The sequence below is a fragment of the Harpegnathos saltator genome, unplaced genomic scaffold (assembly GCF_003227715.2).
Source record: "Harpegnathos saltator strain DR-91 unplaced genomic scaffold, Hsal_v8.6 scaffold414, whole genome shotgun sequence".
NCBI lineage: Eukaryota > Metazoa > Arthropoda > Insecta > Hymenoptera > Formicidae > Harpegnathos > Harpegnathos saltator.
In genome coordinates, this window is record NW_020230222.1 from 900,363 (window position 1) to 915,219 (window position 14,857).

General features: G+C 51.5%; 1 protein-coding gene across 1 annotated transcript in view; it reads right to left on the bottom strand.

The window, feature by feature from the left end:
* The window catches only part of LOC105185545 (dipeptidase 1), a gene marked incomplete at its 5' end in the record, with an annotated part of 93,224 nt that overhangs the window by 21,076 nt on the left and 57,291 nt on the right, over window positions 1-14,857 (bottom strand). The window contains one exon of the mRNA XM_025301361.1: window positions 599-731. Coding sequence (XP_025157146.1) covers window positions 599-731 — 133 coding nt within the window. The remainder of the gene's footprint in view (window positions 1-598; window positions 732-14,857) is intronic.

Consider the following 14,857-nt stretch of genomic DNA (forward strand, 5'->3'; position numbering starts at 1 on the left):
GACGGCGGCAGCAACTAGGGAAATTCTTTCAGTTACAAGAGGGTTCACTTCGTATTAACTGAATTGCCGGGAGACAATGGAGATTTCTCATAATACCTCGCGGGCCAAATTCATTGTACGCGTTTTGGCATCGCTGAACTTTCCGCCTGTCTCTCGCGGGCGAACCTTGTTCTCTTACTCGCGTTTACTCGACACACGTGCCGTATTGTTCATCGTGATATTACGAAAAGTTATTTACCAGACGCTAAATATGTAATTACGGTACATCCTCTCTCGCGTCGGAAGCAATTCACAAAAGAGCAAGACTAAAACGTAGATACTCGTCGTCGTCGTTCTCTTTTTCGCAAAAGATAAATTCGTGCGGAGCTCTCCCGGAGCAGAAAAGAAGAAAAACACTCTTATACGCGGGCGGTTGTAATTGTGACTGTAATTAATCGTAACCTCTGCGAGGAAAGAGGAAGCGCGAGTAGAGGAGCACTAATGTCTACCGTATTAAAAAGAAGTGCGCGCGGTCGACCGATAACGGTCGTATAACAGGAAAGGAAGGTTCATGCGTTGGAGAGGCGCGTTGGATGCGGGTGTTGATGTACGTACTCACCTTTGACGGAGGTAACCAGGGTTAAGTGTTGAGCATTCATTTCGGCGAGTCGACGAATCACGTCGATTTGTTCCAGCGAGAGTTGAACTGCGTTTAACTGAGCGGCGCCGCAAGGAACGTAGGCGGACCAAAACTGCGGAGAAGCAAAACGCGAGGGCGGAGTGTCGCGTCTTATTACTGCGTATAATCATCGGATTTTCTTCGTGCACACATGTAGATATATACAGAGTGTCTGACGATAACATACAGATCTCTCGTGTAGTACGTGCAGATTGGTATCAAACTGAACAGAAAAACCAGCACTATCCTGCGAGTAACTGCATTGTCGCGTGTGTAATTAATAACTCGAATTTACGTGCTCTCTGCGAAATGGTAGAGGGACTTTTTGCTCTGTTTGATCTAATCAGTACGTACACGAAAGATTTATGTGTTACATGTATATATAATTTTTTTAAACTTATATATTATATTTATATGTTATATAACACACACACACACACACACATACATTGAGCGGTTTCGTCGGCCGCATGGACCAGGAGGTGTTACACGGCTGCTCTAGATAATCCGCGCGTTTACCCACCTCCGGCCGATGCGTAGACGATCGGCTTAAACGCTCGCGGTGCTCGACGGATGTTGCATTCCCCGGATCGGTCGAGCATCCGGCGTAGTCGGCTGGTAATCGAACACCAATATCGTCCTCTGCGACGGTGATGGAGAGAGAGAGGGGTAGAGGATGGAGACGCGTTCGGTTTATATACCGATATCCGGGGCCGAATTTCGCCGCGTTTTCCCCTTGACTTTGAGAGCTAGCGTTACCAATTAGCTGGCGGTCCAATTAGCGCCGAGTTGCTGCGCGTAAATATTGAGTTTTGGTTCTGTGTGTAGCCTAACGCGATTGACATCCTCGATTCTCGCGCTGCTCGCGGTCCTTCCGAAGCCGACGTTACTATACTAATCGCATGACGAGACATGACTGCTGCTGGGATGGCGGGGTAGTCGAGGGTGAAAGAGGGTAAGTAGGACGCGGTATCGGGATGGTTTCGGCCAGGGAAGAAAAGCAGAGAGACGTTGGAGCAGAGATGAAGGTGGAGGGGGAGGGGGAGGGGGAATATGTCGAAGACGACGACAGCGGCGGTGCCGCCGGGGCGGCGGGAGGAAGCCTCATGCAATTGAAACGAATTCTCTTTTGATGGCGCAGGGAAAACGGAGGAGACACCCCCTCGGTGCGGCCGGGAGGGCGCGTTCGCGAACGGCTTTTTGATGCTCGCACCTGCCGCGGATGGCATAATCGCGTTCCGCCGCCGCGCACTTCCGCATGATGTCGCGCCCGGGGCGTAGGCGGCGCATTTTTGCGCTCGTCATCGCAGATTACTCGCTCAGCGCGATCGCGTTGCTTTGGATATGCGAGAGATAGCGTATGAGGACAGAGCAAAATAAAAAAAGGAAGGAATGACGCGCGTACCGCCGTGTTGGCTGGCGGACATAAATTACAAGAGTCGCGCGAATATTCGACGTAATTCGTGGCCGCGTGCGCGCGCGCGCGCGCGCGCGCACGCGCGCAAGCGAGCGGCCGTGGGCGATTTATTATCGCTCGTGGTAATATCGCGACTATAACGACTATACGAATTCAAATATCCACAGTATATTTTACGCGGTAATTTACATGAGTGCGGATGCGCATGACGCGCGTGTAGACATCTTTCCGGTACATCGCGCGGCAGATGCGCACGATAGAGGGTTATTCGTCACGGCGAAATAGACGCGCCACGCTAATAATCTGACGCCGCTAAACTGATGGAGTTAGCGTCGCGAACAGCCGGGCGGATCTGACGTTCCTATCTTCCTTCCGGACACTCCGCGCTCACGCTCGCTCGCTCGGCCGATCCGCATCGGCGAATCGCAGTTAATAATGATATCACGGAACCGGCAGATAAAGCCGTCCGACCGGAAAGCTACGTGCCTTCTTGCAGAAGGAAGGCAGATAACGCTGACGGCCGGGGTTGCGCGGTTCAAAACATGCGACGGCTGCCAGCGGAATGTTGCATCCGCTCGATAGCGGCGCGCAACGTTTCGAGAAATCCGGCCCCGGAAATGTATTTATCGAAGAAAACGCATCTCTCCCTCTCTCTCTTTCTCCCCCCCTCTCTCTCTCTCTCTCTCTCTCTCTCTCGCTCTCGCTCTCTCACTCTCCCACTCGAGAAAGCTTCAGCGTAAAACGGATGAGAGATAAACAAGGCGATGTGGGTTAAACAGAAGTTGCCGCGCCTCGTCGTCGTCGTCGTCGTGGAATAACATCCAGCTCGGCGGGCGTAATTGTGCCAATAAATGCAACTGCGCTCGTCGCATTCACGGCCGCGCAGCCGTAACGTTGCATCGTTGACACCGTATAACGTAAGAAGTCAAGTGGGCGCGGGATGTCGTATTGCTTGTTAAAATGTTTACGAAGTCGCGCGCGAATACCGCGTGTTTCCGCTTGACGGGGAATTGAAGAGAGAGAGAGAGAGAGAGAGAGAGAGAGAGAGAGAGAGAGAAAGAGAGAGAGAGAAAAGGAACTCTCGTCTCTCCTCGGGCCCATCTTCTTCAGCACCGATGGTTCGCGCAAGGGTCTGGAGAATCGCTGCTTTTTGCGCGTTTGGAAAAATCGTCCGAGAATCAACCAGCAAGAACGAATGCGGCGGCGCATCGTCTCGCGCATGATGCTCGAAATTTCTCTCGCGGAATCAAATCTCGTTTTTCGAAAACGCTCGCAAAGCGATTCGCCGAGAGACTGCTGTACGCGTATGCGAGGATTTATGCGTTACTTGCTTCACTCATAGGCGCAGAATCACGTCACGATATTCTCTTTGGTAGGGCGTCGCAGTCGAGAGCTCTCTAGAACAAAGCTTTCGATGCGTCTTGCACGCAAGTGCTCTCGCACAGCCATGAGAGGGAAAGAGAGAGAGAGAGTGAGTGAGGGAGAGGGAGAGGGAGAGGAAGAGAGAGAGGGAGATCCCTCGTTTCGTATTCTCTCGAAACGGCCTTTTCCTCCACGAGAAAATCATTTTCTTGAGCTCGAAATGGCCCGACCGCAGCGCGCTTCCGTGTTTCGCAGCGGGGAAAGCTCGCGAAGTTGCGACCGGGTGTGAAGAAGCAGAATTGAGAGGAAGCGGGGCGAGAGGGTGTGTAGCTTGTGGTAAACAACAGAGTATAAGGAAGGGGAGTGAGAGGTTGATGGTCCGGCGCGGTCGACCTGGTGGATGAAGCTTTCGACTCGCTGATTATCTTTTATCGCGGTTCTCTCGCTGCAAACTTTGGCCATCTTTTCGCGGTCATGGTACTTTCTCCGCCTTTTCGGCGGAAGTCGAGGCCCCGAAAGGAGGACAACGACGACGGGGGTGGGAAGGGGCGATGGCTAGGAGGACGCGGGACACAAACTCGATTTCCGTTTCTGTCTGTGCGTGCGCGCGCGCGCGCGCCAACGAACTGAGAAGAAATGGAATTTCGTGGCGCTGCCGTTGTGGGGAATTTGTTCGTAAACAGAATTGCCATTGTTAAGGATATCGAACGCGCAACGGGGAGTCCGCTGGCGCGCGCGCGCGTGCGCATGTTCGCGGCTGGCCGAAGTTCGAGAGTGGCTCCGGGCCGAAAAAGCGGTTTAGTGCCGCAAAACGAGTGCGCCCCGATACGGTCGCGCCGTGCGCGGCGAATTACACGGCGTTTCCTTGTTTCGTTACGTCGCTTTTACCGTCGTGCTTTTTGCGCGACAGTTCGGAGCGACGGCGGTGGCGGCGGCGGCGGAAGAACGGGCAAAATGGGCGCGCGTCTTTTTGCCGCGCGGCAACGGCGTCCGCGCGCGCGCGCACTTTTGTAGAATTAAACGGAATGAACTTTTCTCGGCGGCGACGCGGTGGTTTGCGGGGAAACTGAAAAATTTCATCTCATCGTGACGTTAAAACACCCAACACGCTAGCCGACTGACTAACAATGCTTACGCGACGATATCGTGCGCCACGTACGATTTCGGAAACGTTCGGCTTGAAACTCGCGCGCGTCTTTGTGTCGTGGCGCGAAAATTCTCACTGTAAATGTTGCATTACGCGCGTCGCACTTTCTCTGTATTTCGCGTCACAAGCCAACGTGAACGAGTCGCCTATGCTGTTAGGTAATGATAACACCGCGTTGTACGCCGTGCATCGTGTTATTTATTGCGTTACCTCATTGTGTCATTATTGTCGCATTATTTCACGGCTGTTTAATCCTAGAATGCTAAATAATATTTACTGATAATTCTGACGAAATTTCGAATGCGCGACACGTTTTCGTTCGTGCGTCGATACACTTTCCCATAACGCAGTATAGCGTTGTTGTTACGCGCCGTATATATCATGTATAAAATCTATATTAATTACTAACGACGTGCTCGCGGCAGCATCATTGTGCCTTGTTCACTTGCGCGATCGTGCGCGATAGGATTTTTCCGTGTTTCCACGGCGAGAACACGGCTGAATGGCGAGTCCACCCCGCTCCCGGATCAAGATACAATAGATTAACTTTTTCATGTTGATTAATTAATACGGGAAAGCACTTGGCGCTGTATCGAATCGTGTCGAATTCGAAATACATCGTCGACCCATGAATTGCAACTAATCGGTAATCGCTAATACCTCATGTATTGTTCATGTATATTGTTTATGTATTGCTGCTGACACTGCGCTATGTGTGTGTGTGTGTGTGTGTGTGTGTGTGTGTGTGTGTGTGAGAGAGAGAGAGAGCTGTGTCGCATATATATTTAATTGCATTAATCGCAGCACAGTTCATATAAGGCTTATTTATTCATTATTCGTATTAGTATTAATTAGAAATCGTGCTGTCAGGGATCAATCCTAAATTCGCGACAATTCGCGGCCGCGCACGAATTGTCACGTTTCCTCCGATTTTATCGTCGTATCGTTATCGCCCGCGGAATCGGATACACCGGAAAAATTGCACCATCCTAGCGTTTTCCGATACGTCCATTCGCGCGCGCGCGCGCGGACGTCTATCGTGTTTTTCTCGCGCGCTTCGTTATGAAATCGTTTTGATCTCGCCGTGCGAGTTTTGTCAAGTTTAGCGCAAAAGTTACGACTCGTCCATCAGCACACGCCTCGGCGTCCCACCGTCCCGCGTAAATCGCGTCTCATCAAAAGGCCGTTAGCAACATTTCTATCGCCGGATGGCAACTTTTGCGTCAACTATTTCGCGATTCCCGGCCGCTCCTTTCCGCGCGTCGCACCCCGCGGTTTGCTCGAGGGCGAGCTGTCGGGGGCGGGGAGGGTGGGGAAGAGGGAAGGCCGGCACTTTTTCACGGCGTTTCCTTCGCCGTGGAAAACGCGTGAAAAGCATTTCGCCGCCGAACCTCCCGGTCCCCCCCTCCCATTCTGCCGGCGTGCTTTTATCTATGCATAAGCACCATCCGCCTGGAGTCTTGAAGTTCGCCGATGCGGATTTCCGCGGCGCGTTAATGCACCTTCGATTCGTTCGCCGACTTGTTTCGTTTCGCGGAATAGGGGCGCGAACATCCGCCTCGTGATAAATTGGTTTCACGGGGGCAGGATGAAAAGATTCGACCTGTCTTTCTCGCGGGAGGAAATTTGACGTGCGCCGCTTCGACGCGAGGATAACGCAATATTGCGGAGATTATCGCGATGGAGGATGTTACACGCGAGAAGCTCGTGCAGAAATATTATAACGGAGATGAAATAAAACACGCGAACCGCGCGCAGCAGGAGGGTGGCCAGGTAGTTGGGAATGGAGGGGCGGGGAGGGGGGCATCGATTTATTTTACGCGACGTGACAGCCGACGAATGTGAGCAAATGGAAATCCACTTCGGAAAGACTTGATTAAAATTGTGAGAGATTCTCGATAGCTGGTAAATTTTTATATTATCGACGTGGTTATTTCGGCGGAGTGATATCATCAGACAGTTCATTTTTATCATTAAAAGTTATTTTGGGATGAGACTCTTTTTTTCCCCCTCTCTTTCTCTCTCTCTCTCTCTCTCTTTCTCTCTCTCTCTCTCTCTCTCTCTCTCTCTCTCTCTCTTTTGCGCGCGAATTATTACCGAAAGGCGCATCTCGAATCGCGCTCTATATCTATCTGTGAGTTAGTTCTACGGCGAAGAATCGCTCCCGAGTGGACACCGCGTGCACATCAACCTCGGTACTGTTTACATTAGTAATATTGATTTACAATGGAAGTTGGAATTCGAGTCTTGCCGTAGTTACAGCTTCTCGTTCCTCAGTTACTCGTGTTTCCGCTAAGGTTGGCGGGGGTCGAGGCGAGGGGAGACGATTCCGCATTCAGTTTCCGAGCTTTCTCTCTCTATCTCTCTCTCTCTCTCTCTCTCTCTCTCTCTCTCTCTCTCTCTCTCTCTCTCTCTCTCTCTCTTTCCCTCCTCTCTCTCTCCTTTCTCTCACTCACTCCATTTTCTGAGCAAGCTTTTATCTGCGGACGAGCACTCAGGAGCAACGAAGTTCGTCCGTATGGACGTGCTTACCGTTGGGTCCCGCTATTAAGGGTGGACTCGGTTTAACCCTCGATGGATTTGTCGTTGGGTTTACGCGACTATACCGTGATATTTATATTGCTGCCGGTCGTAAAATTGCTAAATAAATCGCGCGACCGTAGATGCCGCGGTAAATCATAGCTGACGGGCGCGACGGAGCTGTGTAACGCGAACGGTTGTGCGTAAAATTTATATTGCGAACGTCAACGCGCGTATGTACATATATATACACACGTATATATCTGTGTAAGTGTGTAAGTGTGTGTGTGTGTGTGTGTGTTTGTTTGTATACATGTATATCTGTAAGAGACTCGACAGCGCGGATCGATACGCTCTAGATGGCGCATTGTTGTTTGATAAATATTAATGGTTAAAGAGCGTGTGTCAGCTTTTTACGAAGAGCCACGTCCCCGAAATTGATACGCAAATAGCGCCCGCCCTTTTTACACCGTTGCGTTTTGTCCCATCTTGCGAAATAATAGCTCTCGGAACTCGCGCGACATTCCCCGCCGCCCCCTCCTTGTTGCTCTACATTTTCATCTCCATTTACTTTCCTCTTATACGGACACGCTTTTTCCTTTCGTTGTGAATTAGCGGTCGAATTGCTTCTCTTCGATGTTTTCGCTCGTTCCTCGCACGAGTGGCGCGTGACCCTACGCATTTTACTTTTCTTCCCCGAATTATCTTACATCTCAATACTTTGCACTCGAGGGTCCGTTTCGGATTTCATAAATGATAACGTACCGAGGAACAATCGCGAGTGTTGGCCCGCGTTATCGTCTCTCTTTCTCTCTCTCTCTCTCTCTCTCTCTCTCTCTCTCTCTCTCTCTCTCTCTCTCTCTCTCTCTCTCTTTTTCTCCTCTGTTGTCGTTTCATTCTCACACGCCGAGCTTTCAAGGTGCGCTAAACGGCGTGTTTAAGAGGATGCAAAGGTGCCGTGGTCTGGCCCTCGCTACGTTTTAAGTAATCATTTTTCGTATCCACCAAGGAGGAGTGGATGCCGAGACAATCGCGCGCGACATCACAATCGTAACGCACCTTCCGCGTTAGACACGGAGGTGTGCGTAGCGCATTAAGAGAGGCCGAACTGTCCCTCCTCCCTCCTGCATTAATAAAACTTAGCGTTGCATCGAATTTACAGCACCGGACGTTAATCGCTAAATACGAACACGAGGATGCGGGCCAATTTCTCTCGTTACGCGCACTCTCGGTCCATTTGAAAGCTTCGCTGGTCCCTTTATAGCGCCTTAAGGCTTCACTAAGGCGTTCAACCTAATTTACAAACGAGGTCGAAGCACAACGAACGGAGTTTCCTTTTATTGGATCTTAATATTTATCTGAGCCTGCTAGGGGGAGGAAGAAAGAGAGAGAGAGAGAGAGAGAGAGAGAGGGAAAGAGCGAAAGGTCTTGTACGCGCAGTCAGGAGGAACTAAAAAATTAAATTCCACGGACGCAGCCGCTTCTCTCGCAGGCGACAATGGCTGCGCCTTTCGTCGCGATTGTTTCGATAATTGAATTAGGTGTCGTCGGTGTACATTGAGCGGGGCCACCCAGGAAAGAGGAGAATCTGGGACTTACGTTGCATTTTCATAACGCGCCCGGGATTCCAAATCTAATTGCTCACGCTGCGTCTCATCCTTGAGCGTCCGTCTCGTTTTAACGTTCGTTTATTCTTCCTCGACACATTGCGTGTCGCTCGCGAGAATTTTGCTCGGCGCGCATCTGTTTCATCGTTCGCGCAATGTCCATCGTAACGCTGGCGAATGTCATCTCTGATTAATTCTTCGAAAGATAATGTTCACACCTCGATACGCGTTCGAATTGTGAGTCTTTGAGCGTGCATTGCCGTCGAAGTATCGAATAGATCGATATGTATGTATGTGGTTGCATTTGGATTTTCGTCCAAAGGGAAAGAACGGCTAAAAGAGGAGCTCGCGGTCTTGTTAGCGCGTTTAACCTGCATCAGCAGGTGAATGATCGAAACGGTTCGCAGGCAATTGGTGACACGTTGCATATAAGGGCCAATTAGGATGCGCGGATTGATATCATATACGGAATGAAGATTGATTATATGCGTCGAATATGCGCGCGAATCTATCCCGCAGTATGTTAACACTGTATATATACACCGCGATATGTGCTCGCGTAGCTCGCAACAGTAATTCATGTAACTCGCGATAGCGCTGCCGGAACGTTCTCGCAGGGAAGCAGGATTAATATCGGAAAATTTTGAAAAAAAGCGCGATAGCGGAGCCGGCGGAATCGCGCGAGCGCGTCCGCTCGCCGCCCAGCTTTCCCGACATGCGCGCGTTTTGAAAAGAGAGAGATATTCCGACGATTTTTCTCGCATGCTTTGAGCTTTAATTCTTACGACGATTTCTAAGATTATCATCTTTTTCTCCGTGCTCCGTCTCAACGATCCGGCTCTTATCCGCCATTCCCGTCGTCGTCGTCGTCGTCGTACGCGCATTTCTAATGAATTCGCCGTCTTTGTGGATGTCCTCCCCTACCCCGAGAACATTGTTCTAATTTCTTTCGAGCTGTCTGCATTTCCGCCCGGTGCGCTCCCGCGATCCTCCGGAAAAAGGAAAATTCAAAGCGCGCGCTCCGTCTCGTCGTCGACAAAACCCACCGTCAATTTGTCAGAGTAGCGCGACGTTGAACGTTGATGGGGGAAATGAGACGCAAAACCGTGCCGGGCGGAATGAAAGAACGGCGATGCGGTCGGGTGGAAAGGTGGTGGTGGTGATGGTGGTGGTGGTGGTGGTGGTGGTGGTGCTGCTGCTGCTACTGGTGCTGGTGCTGGTGCTGATGCTGGTGCTGGTGCTGGTGCTGGTGCTGGAGGTGGTGGCGGTGGCGGTGGCGATGGGGGCGGCGGGGGGTTCAAATGATACGTCGCTGCAAACGAATCTGATTATGGCGCAACCGCGTATCGTTCGACGGTACGGTCGCACAGCGAATCGCGATGAACTCGAGCGCGATTATTCGCCGTCCCGTTCGTCTCTCGTCGCTCTCGAGCGCTCGGAGAGAAACGATTTTCCACTGCGTTCCTGCTAACTTTGTATGCACATGCTTATGCCGAGCGAGTTGCCGTTCGGGGGTTATCGAGGAATAAAGAGAAACGGCGTCGGCTGGTCGTAGCTGATCGGATCGTTAAAACGCGGCGGTTGATCGCGCAGCGGCTAATATGTTTCTTTTTTATGAAACAACGGTCCCTCCGTCACGTATGAACACGCTTGCACAGAGATGTCGGCCGGTGATAAATATAAATTCGCTAAACCGAAATTCACACAACGTTATCGCGCCGAATAATTCAATTTAATTTAACTGCTAATTTAATTACTAATTAACACAATCTGCATTTCACTGTCGCTTTCCTTGTTTTTGGTACGCGCGATTAATTGGGTAACGATGTGCCGCGGGAATTTTTGCGAAAATCCGTTTTAATTTCATCCCATTAAATTAACGAAATTTTCCGGACGTATCTCACGAAACCCGACGGATCACTTTTGGGATTTTACGGTCGCGCTTTGCGTTCACTCTCTACACCTTTTTTTCTCCCTTTTACGTCGCGGCGTTGAGCTTTTCGGAACAGCTTCCTGCGCACCGGACGACATAAATCGCGTAAAACGCAGGACCTCAGCTATGAAGTAAACGAGCGATTATTATCGTTGCGACGAGCACTCGGCTTTATCTGGGCCGCTAGCCCTTTCCCGTTCGTATAATTGAACGCGAATCGTTCGAATCGTATATCAAACTCTTCTTCTTCCTTTTAGCGTCGCTCGACAGCGGTCGAGCTTTGCGCATCATGGGGCTGTAAAAAATATGGCGCGGAGGCGAAACGGGCTGTATGCGAAGTCATGAAATCAGCAAGTACCGGCGGCGGAGGACTACCGCCGCTGAAACGCGACGCGACGCGACGCGACGCGACGGTTCTTTACGTTTCAAAAATACACGATCGTCGCGCGGTCGTCGCGCTAAACGTCGCGACTGAATGAGCAATAAGCGCGCAGCTTAATTTCACGTTCGCGTTTGCTGCAACGAGCCCTTTGTCAAAATCGCCCGCGACGTCGCAGCCGGGGCTGTGACGCTGCCGCCGTATCTTTGCGCATTATCTTCGCGAGGAGCTCGCTCTCGCGTATGTATTGTCCGCTGCTTGCATTCGCGATGCATTTGATGCAACCGGCGAGTTTCTATCGCGCCTGATGCTCCACCCGATGCATTCGTACGATCGGACATTGTAGTATGTATTCCGAGGCTGCAAGAAAGCAGCAATTTTACGATACTGGAAAGAAAGCGCAATTTTCCGATGCCGAGGAGAAAGCCGAATTTTCCGATACTGGGGGGAGAGCTGAATTTTCCGATATTGGTAAGGAAGTCCATCCGGCGCTCTACCGATGCACCGCCTCCGCCTCCGGCGGATGCGCGTCATCGTGAGCGCGCGTGATTCGCGTTAAGTAATGTGTCGAGTGATTATTTTCATTAAAAACGAGAGAGAGAGAGAGAGAGAGAGAGAGAGAGAGAGAGAGAGAGAGAGAGAGAGAGACAACGCGCAAAATCACTCTCGCCGCGACGATCCGCTCACGTGGATTTTACGTACGCAGGATCGAATGAAAAATGTCGGGATTATACGTCGGGTCGAGAACGACCTCCCGCGAGTTCTTGCAAAATTATCCATGTCACGTATAAAGTAATAGTCGAGCTGCCCTCCTGAGGTACGTGTGTGAATTGTATTCAGACGTTCGCGAGCGCGGCGCTGCGCGGTTTCTAATTTCTCGCCTCGGTCAATAGGCAATCCCGAGTGCGGACGTGTTTCCGCACACGGCGAATACTCCCGATTTCGTGTATTCCCATCGTTGCCGAGATAGCGCGGCTGCTCGCGCTTTTAGTTCATTCTCCGCGTAGAAATAATAATAGTATAAATGCCGTGGTCGCGAATTACGCTTTACGGAGGTGCAGAGATGAGTTATGTGAGTTGGCTATCCGCGCGGGAGAAGGCAACTGGAATTCAACTTGCCAAGCCCGAAACCGTGCGAACGCGCGCGAACTGCGGATGCGCTATTCTTGAATATCCGAGGAGAGACGAGGTGCGCGTCGCGGGACAAAAGTTTACACGTGCTCGAAATATTGGCTTGTTCGTCAGTTGGCAGGGATTTTTGCGAAAATACTTCAAAGTCGATATTTTATAGTCAGACATAACTCTATCTAATAACGTATTTTCACCGTCTTCTTCTTTCTTTTTTTTTTTTTTTTTCTCGACGTCGTCTTGAACAACGAAAAAATGAAGTTGCATGGGATTATCGATTTGGGGTTTCCCAACGAAATCCTTACAAACTTACCGAACAAGCCAATATTTCGCCATTCTCTCGGATTTTCGCCTCGCGCTCGATGCGTATTATCTCTTGCCCTGCTTTTACCGCGCGCTCACAAACGGAGGACCAGCCCATTTTCCTCGCGTGCATGCTCGCATGCGCGAACACTTGCGCAAGTTCGCGCGAATTTATTAAACGGTACCACAGCGACGCGGTCACGCTGGAAAAGGCGAGTCCTCATAAGCGACGAGAAACCCTGTCACTATAAATAAATTCGCGTGGAGAGACGGACATCGGGTATGAAACGCGCGGCGGAAGTTCCGCGGGAGAGACCGCGTTCTGCCTTTTTGCTAACCTCTCCACCCACTCACCCTCCCTTTCGCCAACCCTTTCGACGGTGTTCGCCTGTTTCAAATCACCGTCCACGGACACAAACGTCGAAACGAAGTCTCTCTCTCTCTCTCTCTCTCTGGCGGCCGTGCATTGTCGAATTCCGCCTGCATACCTGACTTTCTGTACGATGCATCGCGCTCGCGCACGCAAAGGAACGAAACACAAAGCGAGCGCCGATCCTTTTCTCTCGGGAGGGAAGGTTTTTCGAAATCGAAAGAGAGGATATAGCCGTGCCGTGCCGTGCTCGTTCTTCGCCTGCCGCTGCGATGTTTGCCTGATTGATGGAATGCGTATTATGTTTCTCTACCGCCCCCGCAGTCCTCGGCTGGTGACGCGCGCGAGCGAGAGACAAATAAATCGAACATTATCCGCGCGATAGTCGGCGGTAATGACGCCTTTCCGGCTGTCGCGGCTCCCTCGCTCAGCGGATGCCTCGCTCGCTCGGCGAGCGGCGGCGGTAAGAAAGGGGGATTAGAAATTCCGGGCCATATTTCCTTGCGCTCCGCTCCGGGCTCGGCTGTCTGTTGTCCCGCGACGCGGCACGGAGAATCGAGAATCGAATTTTGCTAGCGCGCGGAATTTTATTTGCGCCCTTAAAGCGAATGGCTCCGGTGCCAAGTTACAGATCGAAGTAAACAACGATTTGGCCCGCTCCCGTTACACACAGACGGGGAATAATAGCGGCGAAAAGACTCTCCCGTTTCAGCGTGACGGCGCGGAGCTGGGACCGTCGTTGTTATTCAGCGCTTACGCAACGAGATCTCCAGCGTTGCAAATAAAAAAAAGAAAAAAGAGAAAAAAGTGGAGAGGCAAAAAGGAACCAAAGAACGTCTCTCACCGATCTCTGCCGATCGCGGCGCCTCGTTTGCTTCGCGCGTGTCTCCGATCGGTCGGCTCGAGGAGCGATCGACGTAAGTCATCGTACAGCGTGATGCCGGAAATGAAACTTTTGGCAGAGAGCCCGGACAATCAAAAGCCTTCGCGAAGCGGGTGGAGCAATAAAACACACGTCTCGTTATTAGCGCGGCGCACTTTACGATCAGGAAGTGGGAGGAGCGGAAAAATAGCCGCTAGCTGCGATCAGTTCCATGGACGTGGAACAGGAAGTGGATACGCTTCGCTAATCCGCCGATAATAGCACATCCGAAGCCGTCGGAGATGGTCCGATCGAAGCAGAGTTTCTTGCGCGCGAGCGTCTTCGTCTGCTCATTTATAAACGAAACACACACACACACACACACACACACACACACACACACATACGCACGCACGCACGTTCTCTCCTCGAAGTCGTGGGTTACACGCGTGTCGTTTGCAACATCGCTTGTTCATCGAGACCGCAAGGAGGTACTCTGCATGTGTGCTATAAAACCGCAGGATCAATGCGGCGTTTTATCCTTCGCGAGAGCAGAGCGAAAAGTGTCCCCCCTTCTCCTCCCCGAGTTATGTTTCCGGTGGAACATAACTCGGCGTTCTATTCAGCATGACAACCCTGCGCGCGATATCAGCGCGAATTAGACGAGGGACGAGCTGCGAGCCGGTATGCATCTTTTCGGGAATACCTGCGGGAGGGAGCGCATAGATCCCCGTCTCGCCTCGGAATGGCCAGGTGCGGCGCTATTATCCAATATGACCTAATTATGATAGTGGTATACCGACGGAGCGCCATACGCCCGCTATAAATGGACCCGCGTAAACCAGTTGTGCGTGCGCCAGCACCGCACACCGCTATAATACCGCCTCGTCGTAATAACGGCCAATTCGCGTCCCGCCTCTCGCACCCTCGCGCCCCGATGCCGTGGCGCTCCGTGTTCCTCATCCTGGCCGCGAGGACGTAGCGTATGCCGAATCCCATCGATCGGCCGAATTGATTGACGTATCGACACCTGTCGCTGCTACCACTGACTTTCGTTAAACTCCATATCGCGGCGGATCGCCGAGCAGGCCGGATGGTTGCGATTCACCGCGCAAATCGCCGTCGCGATAAACACGGCATGGCCGGCGATTGACAGAGAGAGAGAGAGAGA